The sequence below is a fragment of the Onthophagus taurus genome, unplaced genomic scaffold, assembly GCF_036711975.1.
Source record: "Onthophagus taurus isolate NC unplaced genomic scaffold, IU_Otau_3.0 ScKx7SY_14, whole genome shotgun sequence".
NCBI lineage: Eukaryota > Metazoa > Arthropoda > Insecta > Coleoptera > Scarabaeidae > Onthophagus > Onthophagus taurus.
Window position 1 is genome coordinate 213111 of NW_027248939.1, and position 19748 is coordinate 232858.

The 19748-nt window shown below is 36.9% G+C and overlaps 3 protein-coding genes across 3 annotated transcripts; all 3 read left to right on the top strand.

Moving 5' to 3' along the window:
- The first annotated feature begins 645 nt into the window (after window positions 1–645).
- Window positions 646–966, top strand: LOC139432295 (tigger transposable element-derived protein 6-like). Its single transcript, XM_071200788.1, has one exon. It carries the CDS (start codon window positions 646–648, stop codon window positions 964–966), a length of 321 nt encoding a protein of 106 aa, XP_071056889.1.
- A 7990-nt stretch (window positions 967–8956) lies between these two features.
- LOC139432287 (uncharacterized) lies at window positions 8957–10112 on the top strand. The gene is made up of 2 exons (XM_071200775.1): window positions 8957–9061; window positions 9127–10112. Coding segments are annotated over exons 1-2 (900 nt in total). The 5' UTR covers window positions 8957–9060; the 3' UTR covers window positions 10026–10112.
- A 5923-nt stretch (window positions 10113–16035) lies between these two features.
- On the top strand, window positions 16036–17611 carry LOC139432285 (uncharacterized). The gene is made up of 3 exons (XM_071200773.1): window positions 16036–16161; window positions 16221–17297; window positions 17352–17611. The coding sequence occupies exon 2, from the start codon at window positions 16221–16223 to the stop codon at window positions 17196–17198; it is 978 nt and encodes a 325-aa protein (XP_071056874.1). The 5' UTR covers window positions 16036–16161; the 3' UTR covers window positions 17199–17297; window positions 17352–17611.
- The last annotated feature ends 2137 nt before the right edge of the window (window positions 17612–19748 follow it).

Here is a 19748-nt window from a genome sequence, read left to right on the forward strand (position 1 = left end):
TTCGACGTGGCGTACTGAAGTCTAGTCTGAAGGGATTCCGGTAGACCTTGCATCAGAACGTATCAATATATTATATACAGTAGATGCCGCTTTATTGGACCACTGGATAAACGGACCAGCCGTTTATATGGACCAAATCGCCAAAAACAAAATCAATTACTCTTATAAGTTGATCCACTTAATCGGTCCAACATTCCGCTTAATCGGAGCGCACGGTTTTACTTGTCCCCACCATTCTGTTAGTGAAGGGACAAGTTTGTATGTGTTAATGTGCACGAGTAGTGGAAAGTGAAGTCAGTACGATTACTTTAAGTCGTTCACACATCAGTAGAATCTTTTTAAAGACTAAAAGGGAGTGTGTGGAAAAAATGCCACGTCAAGACCCCTAACATTAGCACAAAAATAGAAATATTAAATAAAATTAAAAATCAACCGCCTAATATCATCCAACGAGAGTTGTGTCAGATAACTGGAGTGCCAAAATCAACTCTTTTACGGTTGATGAAGGAAAAAAAATAAGATTGGTGATTAATGGCAAACTACAAATAAAAATTCCTCACGAAAACGAAAGCATGGAGGTAAAACTCCTCACATAGACGAAGCGCTTAACCGATGGTTCGCAACGGTTATTAGTCGAGGTTCAGAATGAGTGGTACAATACTAAAAGAAAAAGCAGACAATTTTGCTAAAAGGCTACCAGGTCATGAGAATTTTAAAGCAACTGATGGGTGGTTATCTCGATGGAAGGTCAGACATGGAATTAAATGTAAAAAGGCGCACGGCGAAAAGAACAGTTCTAATGTTGAGACGGCAGAAAAATGGAAAGAAGATTTACCAAACCTCTTAAGATTATATGATCCGGATAACATCTATAACTCTGATGAAATAGGTTTGTTTTGTCGTGCAACACCTGATGGTTTTCTTGTGTACAAACATACAATATTAGCTGGTCATAAAAAGCGTTAGATCGAGTAACAGTGTTATGTTGTTCCAACATGTCCGGTACTGATAAACGGAAACTATTAGTAATTGGTAAAGCAGCAAAGCCGCGTTGCTTTAAAAGATTAAGGATGGATTTCTTTACCTGTACAATACGAATCCAACCGAAATGTTTGGATAACCGCGGAGATTTTTAAGCGTTACCTAGAAACTTGGGATAAAGAATTGACCAAAAAAATAAAGAAAGATCATTTTAATGGTCGATAATTGCGCAGCACACCCTCCAGTGAATGATCTACAAAACATAAGAATTCAGTTCTTACCACCTAATACGACGGCAATAACGCAGCCCTTGAATATGGGAGTTATTAAGAATCTTAAAATATTGTGTCGTAAAAATTAACAACCTACATAATCGACAAGATAGAGGAAAACATATTATCGTTGTCGTCAACCTCAACAGAAGTAAGCGCAAAGATAAATATTTTCCAGCTATTCACTTTATAGCTGACAGTTGGAGTGAAGTCAAGAGCGATACAATACGTAATTGTTTTGGGCATTGCGGATTTAAATTGTATTCTGACAATAACGATGACACTCGAGAAGATGATAAAATTGCTGACAGTGACGATATATTGACGATGCGCTTGAGTGTGTCAATCAAGACGAAAGTAATTATGAAGACGAGATTATTAGAGAATTCGCAGATAAGTCAGTTGTAGAAGTCGTTGAAGAAACAGATGAGGCGACAGATGATATGGAAGTCCATACAATCACTCATAAAGAGGCAAAATATAGTGTCAGTAAATTGCGGCGGTATTTCCTGCAAGATGGCTGTCAGAAAGTCCTATTGCCTCGCTAAATTTATGCGAAGACTTTATCTACAAAAATGCTTCAAAATCTATTCGTCAAACAACACTAGACGAATATAGAAAATTAGATCACTAACATTTTAGTAGACTGCAATAATATTTCTTGTTTTATTAGTTTTGTCTTAAGAATCTTACCTTCGTTTATATTTTAATAAATAAAATTATTATTAATTATTATCAGAGTATTCAACTGGTAATACTAATTATCTACTTATCAATTTGTGCACTTATTTAGTTATTTATAGTTTGATGTAAAACCAACATTTTGCGTATAGTATGGATAAAGGGGTCAGCCACTTATTTTGACCAAATCGCGTTCGAACAAATGTGGTCCGATTAAGCGGAATCTACTGTATTTGTATTTTTCTGTAGTATTTGTTTATTTCACTTTACCTTTACCATTCACGCATATACCATGTAATATATTGTAAGATATTGAAAAAAATACGCGCGAAGGTAAAATGAAATAAATAAATATTACAAAAATATACCAAATAATTATACGAAAAATATTCCAGGGCGCGAAATGCGTCTTGAGCGTCTGTTATGATACATTCTGAGACGGAACTACCGGAATCCCTTCAGATTCCAGTACGCCACGTCGAAGCCAGTCTGGAACACAACCAGCACCACTTTTTCCAGCTGAATGGAACTCCTCTCACCCCGCATGGCTTATTTCTGTTTCTTTTTAATTTATAGCTCGCGTAAATTGTTCTAAAAAAATTATGGAGACAAAACTTTGAAAATCCAATAACAGGATTCGACAAACACAATTATTTACCATATTTTGGTTAAAACCGCGTTAAAATCCAACCATCCGTTTTCGACTATACCGCATCTTACTAAACCGCGATTTTCGGCGAAACTATATGGGATATCGAAAAAATTAAATATGCACATCATTAAGAACACATCAGGGTACCACCTGTTCAAATTTGAACTTTTCGTCGGATAGTTTTTGAGAAAAAAAATCGCAAAGTGGACAAAGTTGCCGGCACCATCAAAAATAGGTTACTTTTTTCATTTAACTCGCGATTTTAGGAAAACCGCTGAGTCGAAAATTTTCAAATTCACATATGTTACGTAGAAATGTTCAGTGAATACAACAAAGCTAACCGCATTTTTTTTCATCGGACGGTTCTCGATATATCGATCTTTAAACTGACGAGAATTGACTTTTCAAGTTATATCGAGATTTACTTAACTGGAGTTTATCTAGCGACTGAAGAACCGGCCCTAAAACGTCTTCATTTACCACCTACCTGCTTGGCCCGTGTGGATCTGAATGTTAAAGTTCGGGAGCCTAAATTTGTGAATTTGTCCGGGAGTAGCTCCCTACTCGCCATATTGGAACCTCCTGGAATTTACCGACCACACGGTAACCTGTGTGTCGACTCATCTCGACAATCTGAAGCGCGCACTGTAGAAGGCATGGGATGATCTCGATGTTGAGTACTTCTCTGTCACACTGACTGCGACCCTCAAGCGTCAGTGGCCCTATGTGAAGGCGAAGGGTGGATACTTCGAACTCGGCTTATACAGCGTTTTTGTTAATGTTTGAATAATATTTATGCCAAACTTCATGTCTCTATAGGTTTCCGCAAATCCTGTCTGTTCATTTTAAGGTTATATTTGATACGTGATAATTTTTATCACAATCAAGAAATGAAAGAAAACGCGTGAGAAGAAATTTCTCGTGAAATGAAAATACCGGGTAAGTACCTAATATTGCATTGTAACCTTATTTATTGTTATAATACGACTACATTTTTTATATAATAATACATATTATTGGAGTTATCTTCGACCTCTCTGAATCCGTTCATTTCTCCAAGGAACAAGTCCTTCAGGCGTAGGTATTGAAATATTCTGAGAATTTATCTAGAACATTCATCGTATCACGAGTATAAATTGTCTCGCATATTTCTAATACGGTTAAACTTCTAAACCTTCTGATACTTCTGTTTGCTGTAGTTCATCAGGTTGCCACGAACATTTATCATTTCTTAAAAACTTGTGCAAGCAAGTAGCTGCTATAATTATTTTGTTGAGGTGTTCAGAAGTAACGTATAATTTTTTGAAAAATATCCTAAACTTTTTAGAAAGTAGACCATAGGTATTTTCGCTACATCGTCTAGCTCTGCTATGTAGGTAATTGTAAATTTTTTTCTTGTTATTTTTTCGGAATTGTAGTCCAGTATATGGACGCATGAGATTTGTAGTTAGAGGAAAAGCTTCATCTCCTACAATTACATGACGCATTAAAATATTACTTCCAGACAACTTTTTTGGTCAAGGTTCATTCAATGTACCACCATTTAAAGCTCTTCCTAGTGCTGAATTTTTGAGAACTTCTCCATTACTGTTCTTACCATAAGCCTCAACATCGATGGTAATAAATCTTAAGTCAGCATCGACTAGCACCATCAGGATAACACCGAATACTTTTTTATCATTAAAATAAGTTGACCCACTGTTTGATGGGTTTCCGTCAAAACATGCTTCCCATCCAAAGCACCTATACAGTTTGAGTAGTTCCATTTCGTACAAAAATCTTTTTCTATGTTTCGGCACTGTATCGTTGTTGGTGATAGCATAACAATGGAGTGAAATTTCGAGCAAATTTCAGTACAAACTTCATAAACAATGTTTCGAACTGTTGACTCCCTTAATCGGTAGCTAAATGCCAAACTAACGAATGAATCAACATGTCCAATATTGTCTTTTTCAATTCAATATTGTAAAAAAATGGAGTGATTTAAAAGATTGCTACAGAAAGGCAAAGGCTAAAAGGCGTGTTAAAAGTGACGATTCTGCGGATAGTATCACAAAGAAGTGGAAGTACGAAGATGAAATGGAAGATGGAAGATGAAACTCGTGTGTTCTGTTAAATACATTGTGTTGTAGATAGTGGATTGGTATAGTATTGCGCAAAATAAAGTCGTGAATTAGTCGTGTACGCGTACAGGAATAGGTCAAATTTGTACGGTTGTTTGGTTGGAACGAACTTATCTTAACTACATATTATAACTTACTACCATTAAAAAACACAATGTTGTTTGTTATATTCAAATATCGAAGAATCTACTAAGAGTAGGGTTTTCGTTCGTTCATTCTTATACGTAACACGTTAACAATAAAATCGGTACACACTATTCTCATGAAAGTTGAAGAACATTTGCACTTACTTTTTTTTTAGTGAAATATAAGGTAAATAAAAAAGGTATAATTCAAGAATCGTCGTGTCGCTTAAAAATCGACAATTTTTGTTAATCGATGGGAAAAAACTTAAATAAGGCGTTACAAATTAAAAAAAAGTATGGAAAAGTGTAAAACTTACCGAAAAATCACTATTTTCATCAACCATTTTAATCATACATTCTCGCAGCACCACCGGTAATATCAATCCTATCCTTTTCTATTTTCACAGCCGACATACTGACATAACATTAATCCGATAAAATGTATGAAAGAATTAACAATTTGTTTTTGTTACTACACATATGTTCGGGTGAAATAGCCTTGTTTCTTAGGTTTTCGACGCACAACGACTAAAATGTCGTTGTTTGCCCCATCTACCTGAAACTGTCTGGTTGGAGGGTCAGTCGAAAAAAAAACTTTTCAATCGACCAACAGGACCGACACACGGTAAATTCGAGGAAGTTCCAATATGGCGAGTAGGGAGCTACTCCCGGACAAATTCACAAATGTAGGCTCCCGGACTTTTATGACGCCTTGTAGAAACTAAAACAGAGGAGAATAAATAGACATAATAATGGAAGAAATAAGTAATGTAATATCAATACTGAAGGAAGACAAAACTGGAGGCTTAGAATGAGATAAGGAATGAGGAAATAAAAGCAGGAGGAAACCATATGATAATAATATTGAAAGAAGTATTCAACAACTATCTGAAACAAAACATGATATCTTATAACTGAGTCGTAACCAAACTCATGTTAATCTATAAAGAAAGCTGATAGAGAGCAGATAAGTAAAGATAGGCCCCAGCCCCAGCCTCGGTAAATCAACCGGTTGGGATTCCCCGCCCTACTCTCCAGGACATTAAGCGCTACTGCTCCGTCGCTCTCGCAAGACTCAGAATAACGACGCAAAAAGATTAACTCCCAAAAGATTCTGAATTCCAGAAGATTGCTGATATGCAGCAGATCAATAACCTGATAAAAGTAAGTGCGCTTCTTAATCTATACCCTCATCAACTTCCTGAGTCGCGAAAAAACCGTGTTTCATATCCACACCCCCAAAGGAGAACGAGAGAAGGCTTTTGTCCTCGACTGTCTCCCCAATGAAATTGAAGTAGAAGATATCGTCAAAGAGCACGATGACATCCACAAGATCAATAGGATTTAATCCCAACAGGTTCTGAGTTCCAGGACATCGCTGATATCATGCAGCAGATTAACAACCAAATAAACGTAAGTACGGTCCTTAACACCCTTAAATCCTTCCTTTCTCAGTTTGCGAAAAGCCGCTTCCCCGGTTGCCTACTAAGTTACTCAACAGCTAATGACCAACTTTTCCAATTCAAGAAACTGAATCCTCGTCCCATTTAACTTCAATAGCCTCATCCCCAAATGGAAATCATCGAATTTCTTAATCGTCTTAAAGTAGATATCCTGCTTGTTAACGAGACAAAGCTAATAGCAACAGATAACATTTTCATCCCCTGTTTCGTCATGTACCGCAAAGACCACACCCGTAGAGCCCGTGAAATGGCAATCCTAATTAAAAAATTTCCGTCAATCAGCAGCAACCCTACAGTATTTTTTATTTATATAACCGATCTAGACCAACTCCTAGGCCGCTACAATAAAATCATCGTCCTTAGTGAGTATAACCGGACACGTATCCTGGGGTTGAAACAATAATAACACAAAAAGCCCCACAATCCATCAGTACAACGAATCCTACAACGCCTTCGTGCTGGCCTAAAAAAACCCTACACACTACCTGGACAACGACTGGTTTCCAACCCCCATCATCGAATCTCCCGCAGAGGACGAAAATTAATTAAAAAAACCCGACTACCGTTCACCGCCAGTCCTTATGGTATTCATCAAGAACCGTAACTCCCATCGCCGACTATTCCAACTAACCCATAACCTCTCCGCAGGAAACTTCTATCTACCAAGATATCCACTCAGTGCTTAAAGCTCACAAATATAACCTTTGGAAACAAAAACTATTCGCTCTAAACCCCAACGATAACTTCATACTCAACGAGGTCAGGAAAATCAAAAACAAATTTAAACCTATTCCCGCACTAGTAAACAATAACGAACTCATCTACCACTACATGGATATACACAAAGCTACGCCAAACTCCATGCCCGACCAGGAATACATCACCACATTCGTACACCTCTCATAACCCCTCCGGTAGTCAAATTAATTATCAAACCTCTAAAATCTTGCAAAGCCTCCGACCCGGACGGTATATAAAACATATTTCTTCATCACCGTCGCAAAAAAACGAGTGTACAACTTATGTACATCTTTCGCCGCATTCTTAAATTTCAACTCTTCCCCGGGTCATGGCAAATCGCTACCATAGTCCCAATACACAAGCCAGGCAAAGTTCCTTCTAACCCCACCAGTTACTCCTGCCAGCACTTTCAAAAGTAATAGAAAAAATACCAGAACGCCTGAAAAGTTACACGCAAATTTATAACTGCATTCTTAATCATCAATTCGGATATTAATCTCACTACTTCATCACGCATGAAATCACCCGAATCATCACCGATACCATCGGCAACTCCAACAGACGTTCCTATACCACCTTGGTATCCCTAAACCTAGAGAAGGCATTTGATACTGCTTGGATTGATGATTGGATAAAACGATCACCTCATAATATCCCCCACACCTGATCAATCTTACTTACAGTTACCTAACAAACAGGTAAATTCAGGTCAAAATTAATACTACTGCCTTACACGGAGGGGACGCTAAGCCGTCAGTGCCAGCATCAGTTGTACAATATCTGGCGTGGTTAGTAGAAGGGTAGGAGAGGTTAATGGCCACACGTCAAAAAAGGACACAAAACCTCTGGAGATCGCCAAGGCTTAATTTGGGTGTAGCACCATCACCCAAATTAATCGGTCAGATAATCGCAAAAAGAATAGAGCAAAACCTTCCACCTAAGCAAGAATAATATTTTTTATGAAATGATGTCTATCAATACGTTTCAATTCTCGAAATACGAAATAACAGTGGCCTATAGCAATAAAAATACAATACACAACTTACTATCCAACCATCGCCTAAATAATAATACAAAAATTCTCCAGGAAAGTGGTGTTTATAAAATTGTATGTGAAGAATGTAATAGTATATATATCGGACAAACTGGACGCAGACTGAGTAGTATAGATTCGCCGATTCAAGAACCTCCTCCTCGAACCTGCGTTCTAGGAGGAGGTTCTTGAATCGGCAAATTTTTTGGGGGTCAGAGGAGGTTCGATGAGGAGAGGAGGTTCTTGAATCGGCGATTCTTTTGAGGGTCGGAGGAGATTCGATGAAGAGAGGAGGAGGTCAATTAACTTGAGAAGGTCATGTTATTTTGACGAAATTATTAAAAATTTATCTTTATTAAAAATTTATCTTTATTTAGGTTATGTTATTAAAAATTTATATGTAACCTGTTTACCTAGATGAAAACAATTACTATGTTTATCCTTCGACGCTTCTCAATGAACTGTTAATGTTTTCGATATATCTCTTAATTTATTATTATACACAAAGGTATACGGTTTTGAGACATGTAGGTATACAAACAAGTGAGTCATAACTTACCTGCGAGATATTTTTTATTTTATTATGTAAAGGTGTACAGGTATTTAAGAATATGCGAGGAGGTTCTTGAATCGGCAAATTTTTTGGGAGGACAGGTTTGAGGAGGACAACTAACTTGTTAGTAGTAGATGAGTCATGATCCACCTGCGAGATATTTTTTAAGAGCTTCTTAATAAATTTGTCATGCGTTTTGTCTGACGTCTCACGATATAATGACATGTTAGAACATGTATAATAGATATATTCGGTAATGATGTAAAATATTACTCCCCCCACCAGCAACCTTATGTATTGCTATAAATACAAACGTTGGTCGAAGTTGTACCGCAGAGTGTTGTGCTTCAGAGTAAGGTTTTTGTGTATTTAGTACATATTAAAAATATCGTGTAGATTTTTGGTGCATTTAGTACAGAGGATTTTTAACGTAACGAGTAAGTAATTCAAATGTAATACAAGTAGATAATGTACTAATGTAAACAATAATATTGATGTTTAGTGGCAACCAGACCGAACCCCAAATGTCCAACTAAGAGAGCTGCTGTAAATTCATTTGAAAAGGGTGAAAATAAAAAACCTGCCCGAAACATCAAAATGGAGGGTAATTGTAATGAGACAACTGCAACAAATGTGTCGCTAGGAAGTGATAATCAAAGAAAAAAGGATGTGGTATTCGATGGAATTAATTTGTTGCCTTCCGACTTAGCGGAGTACGTATTTCCTAGCAATCAACAACATTATGTAGAAAATTGTGGAAAGTTACCTTTCACAAGTAACGTAGTATTAAATGAAGCAGTGAAAAATAATCTCCAAAAAGGTAATCAAGCGCCATTATTCTCCGAGAGTACATATTATTTAAATAAAAGTCGAACGAAATGGATATCGGTTGGCATGTCTGCCAATCTACATTTTGATCCGGTTATAAGATTAATGGGAAAAGGACAATGCATAACTTTTACCGAAGACGAATGGAAAAATGTGATTAATAGCAGACAATTGATTATGAATAGTTTTGTTGGTGATTTATCGACACCACCACATTTCGTTGTAAGCGGCGTGACCTGCAGCAGCCAATGGATAGAAAATGTACGAAAAGTGTTGAAAATGGAAAGGGGGTCAGAAATATTTTACCTGGCTTACGACTCGTTACACGAATTGTGGAAACTTAGCGATTTAGTTTCGAGTAGGGTAGAAGTATTAAAGTGTATGGAATATAAAAATTATTACGATAGCGTGATCGATGTGGTATCAACAATGCAAGGTGATATAAAATCGAATATATTGGTTGCTTCAAACGGTGCACCAAGTGAACATTTGTGCGTAACTAAAGAACTGCTCGTATACGGTATGGATAAGATATTACTGGATTTAGATTTGCACGCATTAATGAAGATGTGAAGTGAATAAAATGGAAAAAAAAGTGACGTTTTGCGAATCGAAAAATAGAGTGTACCGAATGCACACTTGGACGTTTGCTTACAGACAATCAAGGATAAGTGACTGGGAAGAAAAGATGTTGGACGGAATTAGATTTAAGACTAGGATAAGAAACGTAAATAAGTTATTAGAAAAATATTTAGATGTAGATTATAGATTAAACATATATCAAGAACGTTTTAGCATTGTAGAGTAATCGAAATGTTTTTAACTGAGTAACGATTAATTTTTAGGATAGGTATTAGTAGATTTAAGTGTAGCTGAATAATAATAATAATATTAATAGATTTAAGTATAAATTAAGAGCAAAACTGTTTTTGTAAAATATTTAAAAGGAATAAAAGCTTAAAGCACAACAGCAGAGCTTCATTTCTAGTTTTTAACTGTGAAGAAAAGGAAGAAGGAGTGAAATTATAAAATGAATTTGTTAGAACCTAATCGTAACAGTTATCGTTTGACAGGCAAACGAATTGGTCGAGGATTTTTTAACAAGTTGATAGATAAACTTCCGATAGAACTTCATTTGCCAGGATATAATTTTTGTGGACCGGGTACCAAGTTGGAAAAGAGATTATCGAGAGGAGATCGAGGCGTGAATCCATTAGACGAAGCGTGTAAGAAACACGATATAGCATATACGGTCAGTTCAAATTTAAAATTTAGACACGACGCAGACAGAGCATTATATAAAGCAGCGAAAGAACGAATACGAAATAAAGAGTCTACTCTTGGAGAAAAAGTGGCATCGTCCGCAGTTGCCGCCTTAATGAAAGCAAAAGTAGCGGTCGGTATGGGCGTAGGTAGAAAAAGAAATCGTACGGGTCGACGACCTTTAAAAAAAGTCCGAACGCGTGTAAAGCGTGGTGGAGCTATATCTTTTGTAGATGCACTTCGATTCGCTCGCAACGCAATATCGAGATCAGGTGCTAAGAATTTGTTGACAAACGTTAAAGCGGCGTACGGAGCTTTGAAAAAGATAAGAAAAAGAATTTCCGAACCTAGAGGTCGAGTTATTCGAATTCCGAAAACGGGAGGATTTTTACCTTTAATTCCCCTGTTCGCAGCTTTAGGTGCCCTAGGTAGTATCGGCGGTGGTGCTGCCGCTATTGCAAGAACTATAAACAACGCGAAAACAGCTAGAGAGCAATTAGATGAAGAACGAAGACATAACAAGGCTATGGAAGCAAAGGCCGTAGGTAGCGGATTTTATATAAAACCATATAAGAAAGGTTGCGGTTTGTTTATTGAAGGAAAGGGGAATAATGTTGGCGGCACAGGTTACTTCAATAAGCCCTATAAGAAAGGTTGCGGTATAACCACTAGTTCAAAAAACTAGTTCGAATACCTCGTCGTGCGTTAACTAACGTCGAGTTGGAAAAGTTTGCGAAAGTACTAAAAATTCCACATTTTCGGGGTATATTTATGAGAGACAATCTCCCGAGTAAGATTAAAAAGAAGGAAAGAGGTATTGTTAACTTGGATAACTTGAAAGGACGAGGGACTCATTGGGTCGCCTATAAGAAAGACGACAAGGACATATACTATTTCGACAGTTACGGTGATTTAAGACCGCCATTAGAAATTGAACAATATTTGCTGTCAGACGGTAGGGGTGGTCAAGTAAAGTATAATTACTGTCGATATCAAAGAGAAATAGATCAAAATTGCGGACAGTTGTGTCTGAAGTTTCTAAGTAATAAAAGAACCTATTAGAGTCTAGAGACGTTTAGACGTTCAGAAGTAATGGAGAAAGAAGCAATACACACGACATATACATTTACGTTGACTGGAAAGTCATCTGAATTGACTTGTAATTTTAATCCTCCGATCTATTTGAACGAATTTGGTAGTTACGAGTTGGCTCTTTTGAATTTCGAAACGTTTAATAGTTTAGCAAACGTTAATAAAAACAACAACGTAATCCAATACGAAGATAAGACAGGACATTTTAAAAACAATATAATAGTACCTGTTGGAACGTACGATATTGATGATATTGCCGAGTTCGTGAATGAACAGCTAGACAAAAGACACGCTAAAAGTGTCGTAATAAGGATTAAGGGGAATAATAACACACAACATTCTTTAATAAAAAGTACCCGTCGAATTAATTTTGCATGCGATAATTCTATAGGGCCGTTACTTGGCTTCAAGCCTCAAATATTACCTAGAGATACGGAAGTGGAATCCGATTTCGTAGTAAACATAAATAAAACGAACGCCTTACAAATTTATTGTAATTTAGTGACGGGATCGTATAATAACGGAGTTCCCGTGCACGTTTTATATCATTTTTTCCCAAACGTTCCGGCAGGTTTTAAAATAATCGAATCACCACAACTACCTATTTATTTACCGGTTTTAACGAACGTGATTAGTAGCTTAACAGTACGTATACTTGATCAGGACGGAAACTTGGTAGACTTCAGAGAAGAAGAAATAACAGTGAGAGTTCACCTGAGATCGATAAATTGAATTATTTAAATTTGACTAACGTTATGACAGTGTTATATCAAAACAAAAGAATGCGGTGGTCAAGAAGAGACAGAGCGAGAAAATTGTTTAATGGAGAAAACTATAAAGCGCGCGTCATCAGTCAACGTAGCGGCAGTAGAAGACGATCCATTCATCGATTATCACCAGTCAATCGAAGGTATTTAGTTCAGTTAGGATACGAAGTGTTAAAGTAATGGACATTTTAAAAGTAACGGATAAGATAAAAACAGATCACTCTATCGTAAGTTATGAATTCCATTCGCATCAACCGTTTGGATCGACCACGTTCGATAACAATGACGAAATTAGAATTTCAATTCCGGAAATAGATAATTATACTTTACCGAGCGAGAGTTATCTATACGTCGAGGGTAGCGTTCGTAAGTTAGCCGCGGACGGAAGTATAACAAAAGATGCCAGCGCAACGGGGCAATTGGTTAACAATCCCGTTGCATTTATGTTTAGCGATATTCGATATCTTATTAACGGAGTACATGTTGATGGTGTGCGGAACGTCGGTATAAGCTCATGCATGAAGGGTTATTTCTCATCTACACAGAACGAGGTGGTGAAATTAGCGAACGCCGGTTGGCACATAAAACCTTGGAAAGATGATATAGCGGGTGTTTCAAAGGCTTTAGATAAAAATGGAAATTTCGGTCTTAGCGTTCCGCTAAAATCGTTGCTAGGATTCGCAGAAGATTTCAGAAAGATCATGATGAACGTTCGACAGGAACTTGTGCTAATTCGCGGACACGATGATACGGACGTCATCTTTCAACCAGCAGCCGCTCCGAACGACGAAAAATTGAAATTGATCATTAATAAAATTATATGGAGAGTTCCTCACGTGGCGGTGGGATTACGCGAACAGTTGGCATTAACAAAACTATCAGAAAGAAACGTAGACATTCACGTTCCTTTTCGATCGTGGGAAATACACGAGTACCCTCAATTACCTCAAACTACGAAGCAATCTTGGGCCGTCAAAACTGCTCCACAATTGGAAACGCCTAGATTTATAATCATCGGATTTCAAACAAATCGAAAGGGTATATTTAAAGGAAACATGGCATTATTTGATAATATAAACTTAACGAACGTAACCGTTTTCTTGAATGGAGAACGTTTTCCGTACGATAATTTGAATGTGGATTTTGATAACAATCACTATGCGATTTTGTATGATATGTATTCAAGATTTCAGCAAGCATACTACTATCAAGAAAGCGAACCTTTGTTTTCACCGGAAGAATTTAAAACTTACGCGCCGTTAATTGGAATCGATTGCACGTATCAACAGGAAGCAATACATAAAAGCGGAGTAGAAATAAAAATCGAGTATTCAACGAAAAATCCAATTCCGGAAGGTACGACAGCTTACGCATTAATTCTGCATGACAGAGCATTTGTGTATTCGCCTCTTACGAAAATGGTTAAGCAATTAATATAGTGGTACTGTTGAAGCAACGTCATTTAGTGTATCTCTAAACATCGAAGGAAACGTTTGCATATAGTGGTATATTATGGATATTATGGTTTTTCAAAGGGATTTTATTATTTTGGACATTCAAGGTTTCACGGTAAACGATGAAGAATTTATCCCAAAGGAACTGGCTTCTTACGACAGTAATCATTGTATAAGTCATTACGTGTTTCAACCTAGTCGAAGCTTTTCTTCACTATCTACCAAATTTCGCAATACGGCGAATTGGTTAATGAGTCATCATCATTGTATTGATTGGAACGACGGGTTTGTTCCTGCGTCTCGTTTCGATGAGATCGTTTATTATTTGTGTCGTTCGACAAAAGTAGCGTACGTAAAAGGACGTGAGAAAGCTACATTTTTAAGAAGAATTTTAACAATACCGGTAAAAGAATTGCCGGAAAATGAATGCAAATTGGAGGTTGGTGCGCCGATGTGTCCCTATCATAAAAAGAGACCAAGTATGTGCTCCTTATCGAATGTTTTTTATTTATTTTCATACGTATTCAGACATCTATAACTATATGTAAACGAATTGAGAAAGGCAGACGGGTAGTAGCGGTAGAGCAGTTCAAGATGGAACGTCTTTGGCGGTTAGTTACCAGATTGGGACTTTCAACTTTTATAATTAATAAAGTGTGGGATATTATGGAAAGATACGAATCTGATTTATCTTTTGCGAATATTAAAAACTACGAATTATGTTATTTACCAATCGATTATTATATCAATAAAGTAAAGCCATTAGATTTGGCGGCGGTTTGGTTTAAATTACCGTTGAAGTATAGAAACGATGAGCGATTACAAAGCAAGCTGCCCTGTTTTGAACATTATAATTTGCCTCATTGGGAAACGCATATTGATGGTCCACCATCGGCAAGAAAGGATTGTTCTTTATGTATGGTTTAGTATATAAACATTGTCAGTTATAGATTGTAAATTAATAATAATAAAAGATTGTAAAAAGTGTAAAAAGTTGTTTTAATTTAAAAGAAAAAATAGTTAATGTAAATGAATACATGGTATGTATACATTGGGTTGGGTTGGTATGACTTGGGTTGTACATTGAAAAAGTATTAAATTGGAAGAAAAAAAGGAAGAAAGAAAGGGGAAAAAAAGGAAGAAAAAAGGAAGAAAAAAAAAAAAAAAAAAAAAAAAAAAAGAAAAGAAAAAGGGAAAAGGATTGTTTATTGAAGCTCCTCCTATGCTCCTCCCATGCTCCTCCTCAGGCTCCTCCCAAAGTGGAGATGGAAGAGTGGGGATGGGAGTGGGGGAAATCTAAAATTCCCCCCCCCCCCCCCCCGGTTGCCAGGAAACTAGAGCCAGAAAAAAAGTACCCCCACTCTAACTCCGCCCATTCCCCACTCCTCCCCCTTGTCACGCCCCACCCCACGCCCCCCTTCATTACTCTACTATAAGAAGGCACCTCCCAGCCTTTGAAAGTCACTTAAGTGTTTGTGTTCTTCAGTTTTTTTGGTAAGTACAACCTTCTTTATTATCATGTTTATATAACGTTCATTTTCTCTCCATCACTACAGCTCTTTCTACAACTTTCTCTTTTTTGGTGAGTAAAACTATATTTGTTTTGCATGTTTATATAATATTTAAAATTGTTTTTTTCCACTCCTAGACATCCTTGTTCATTCAGCTTTCTCTTTTTTTTGCTGTGTTTTATTTGGTAAGTAACCTTTTCTACTTCCATGTTTATATAATATATTCTTGCTTTATTTCATCATGACAGCTCGTTCTACTTTGTTTTTGTGAGTACAACTTGTTTATTTGTTTGTTATGTTAAATTGATATTTTTTTCCCAATTCCTACAGGAGCTTACTGCTGATCAGTTCGATTAGACCGATCAGTTTTTAACATCGTAATTTCAGCAACTTTGCAACTTTTTTCTGGTAAGTATAGTCTCCTTTCTTGACATATATTGTTTTTAATCTTGTGTTTTTCATTCCTATAGCTCCTTCTATTTTTTCAAGTTAACTTTTATTGGTAAGCATAACTTTATTTTTTCGAACGTTTTATCATTCATATCCTATCATTCAGCACTTTGTTGACAAGCACCCTCTGCAGTTAGATTTTAACGTGCAACTGTATTTTTCATCAAGCGATGTAAGTATACATGTTTTTTTTATTAAAATAAAATTAATTAATTTTCTTTTCTTATCAAGATGTCTCAAGACGGTTTTAGTCAAATTGATTTAACTGCTCCGGGTTTCGCCAGCCAGGAATCCTTTCTGTTAAACAGTTTTGACATAAACCTGTTGAACATGTCGACTGTTGAGAAGGCTCTGGATCCAAACGTGCAGCCTAATGAGCAGCCGATGGATCCAAACGTTGAATCTAATGTGCAGCAAGCTACGGCGCTTCCAAACATCGCAGGTTCCTCGAAAGTCGACGATAAGAATGTGAAACACCTTTCACTTTCACTTCGTCGAAAGTCGGGGAACCGTGAACACCGGAAGAAGGGTGCAGGTGTGTGGTTACCGCCAGATAAGTATAGAGAGCTTCGACGGGAGACCCGTGCTCGTTCGCGAAGTACCAAACACAAGCGTGTGTCAGTTGAACCTGCGACTCTGTCAAAGGTTGAAGTGACACACTCGGAAGTGGCTAGCGGCGATGAGTCCAACGACTCTCTTTCTTTAATGGCGGTATCCCAACACTGCACCGAAAACCGGACATACCTTAAAGCTATTAATGCAGCTTTTGTTTCTAAGGCTTCTTCTTCTAAAGCTTCGTCGATTCCCACTCCCCCTACTAACATAAACATTCCTACCATAGAAGTTCCCTCATTAAGCCCGAAAGTACAAATCTTAAGGGTGGACACAATTCCCGCTACTTCAGTCATTTCCGATGTACCTGCCAGCCTTTTTTCAAATGCAATGTGTGCAGCAGTAGAAACAACCAAAGAGGAGATTTTGACCGAAATTAATATTTTGTATCAAAATTTTTATAAAGACCTTCATGCAAAGGTACTTCAATTGCAGACCTCTTTGAGAGAACTTGCACAGTTTAGGGAAGGGCTGGCGTCGAGTTCTAACCACTCTTTAACAACGTCACTCGACATCACCGTTGCAACATTAACCGTTGAAATGAAAAAAGCAGAATTCATTTTGTCTTCTTTACATACTAATAACTTCCCTTCCTAGCTAAAAAAGATGTCCGGTAGCAACAACTTCGGGAGGGTGCTCACGTTGGAGCGAAGAGTTGCGTCTTTGGAGGTCAAAGTAGATACCCTGTTTCAGCTGGTAGGCTATATCTATAATCTTTTTTGCACGTTTTTAATTTCATAATCTTCTTAGGTAAACAGTATTGTCTCAGAGTCGGCAGTGGTGAGAGGGCAGGTGCATGTTCAAAACATGCACATACACCATTGTTCGACTGGGATAGAACCTCCGACACCGACACCTGCAGCGCCTCCGCCCCCGTATGAAGTGCGGGATGAACAGGAAGAGGAGGAGGAGTGGTAACCATTTTTCCTCCTCTTCCTTAGGTTAGGTTAGGTTAGGTTATGTTAGGTTAAATGGTTAAGGTATTATACTTATTTTTATTATTATTATTATTATTATTATTATTCTTCTTCTTAAATATATGTATATATAGTTTCTTTTGCTATATTTTCATTCAGTCTTATCCAATTCATTTAGTACGAGAATCATGATCGACGAGAAATTAAAATGTTTACCGCAACTTCTAACACTGCCTATAGTAAATTTTAGTAATGGTTCGGTCGAAGAACACTTTACAAGACACAGCAATTTATTTGGTGGAAAATGTAAGCGAGGTTTAATTGTAGGACCCTCAGGTGTCGGAAAAACAAATGCTATGTTATCGCTTTTAGTTGCACGTAATGGGTTGCGCTTCCTAAACTTGTACTTATGCTCTAATTCGTTATACCAAAATAAGTACGATTTTTTAAGACGTTTAATTGAACCTATAAAAGATTGCGGTTACTATGAATTTTCTAATATAGACGAGTTCATTCGACCGGAAGATGCGAAAGAATATTCGGTAGTCGTATTTGACGATGTTTCCTGTACAGGTCAAAATGTCATTAAGGAATTTTTTTCGTATGGTCGACATAAAAACATTGATTGTTTTCTAATTTGTCAAAGTTATAGTGCAATTCCAAAACAATTAGTTCGCGATAATTGTAACTTTTTGGTGTTATTTAAACAAGACTTAACAAATTTAAAACACGTATTTGAAGATCACATAATGAGCGATATGGAGTTTCATCGGCTAAAGGAAATTAGCGATGCTTGTTGGGAGAATAGACACGGCATCCTAGTTATTGATTTAGATTGTAGTGTATCTAAGGGACGTTACCGTAAGGGTTTTGATAAATTCATTGAAGTTTAAAACTAACGACTTCAGCTGTACAGTTCGTAGTAACTTCACATACATCATACAATGAACAAGACGATAGCTGCAGAACTTATCGCGGCACGAGAAGTCGTGAGAGACAAAATTCGTTCTTTAAAAGAAGACTTAGAGGAGTCAAGGATTCGGTCGGAAACCGCATATGCACCCATCGCAAGGCCCTTACAGGATATTGTCGCAAAACTTGACACTGCGCCTTTACTATCCATTCCAAAACGAAGTTTATCTCCAAAAGAAGAAAAATTGATATCTAAGAGATGGAACTACGGATACAACGGATAATTATTACATTATTCAAAATTTAGGTTACGTAAGTAAATATATAAACTTTTTATATATTGGTGAAATAGTGAAATACCGATTTGAAGGAGACGTTGAAATGATTATTAACGGGAGTATCTTCGATCCAAATAAAAAGTTAAATGTTCTCTTCTTTGGAGATAAAATAGTTTGCAAACCCACAACGAAGACCACTTTACTCAAGAAACCATTTATGGTAGAACTGCTCATTGAAATATCCAGAAAATGAGCGATATTAAAAGGTCCGTCGTAAACGAGTTGCACGCGTCCGCGAGGAAAAAGTATAAACGCAGACGTGTTATTATAAAAGGTTTAACGGACTTATTTCAAGCTGATTTAGTGGAGATGATACCTTATTCAAAAGCAAATGGTAATTTTAAATATATTCTAACAGTTATTAATGCTTTCTCAAAGTATGGATGGGCTGTACCACTAAAAAACAAAACTGGCAAAGAAGTTACGCGAGCTATGGAAACAATTCTATCGGAAAAGCGGAAAAACATACCGAAGAATCTGCAAACGGATAACGGAAAAGAATTTTACAATGAGGATTTTAAAAAGCTCATGTCACGATATCACATCAATCACTACAGTTCATTTTCCAATTTAAAGAGTTCTATTGTTGAACGGTTTAATAGAACAATAAAAGAAAAAATGTGGAAAGAATTTAGTATGCAAGGTAACTATCGTTGGTTGGAATTGCTTCCCAAATTAATTCTGGATTATAACAACCAAGTTCACAGGACGATAGGAATGAAACCTAGCGAGGTAAATAACAGAAACGCATCGACACTGTTAAAAACTGTATATAATTACATAAAAATTGTCGATCCTTATACCAAAAAATTTAATGTCGGTGATCACGTCAGAGTGAGCAAGCATCGACACGCCTTCACCAAAAACTATACTCCCAATTGGTCTAACGAAGTGTTTACAATACATTCTGTTCGTAATACTTTCCCAACAACATATCTGCTCAAAGATGCATCCAATGAAAAAATTATGGGTGGTTTTTA

Bases quoted from the DNA above. Each gene is read 5' to 3' on its own strand.
- LOC139432295 (XM_071200788.1), top strand. From the start codon at position 646: ATGAGTGGTACAATACTAAAAGAAAAAGCAGACAATTTTGCTAAAAGG.
- LOC139432285 (XM_071200773.1), top strand. From the start codon at position 16,221: ATGTCTCAAGACGGTTTTAGTCAAATTGATTTAACTGCTCCGGGTTTC.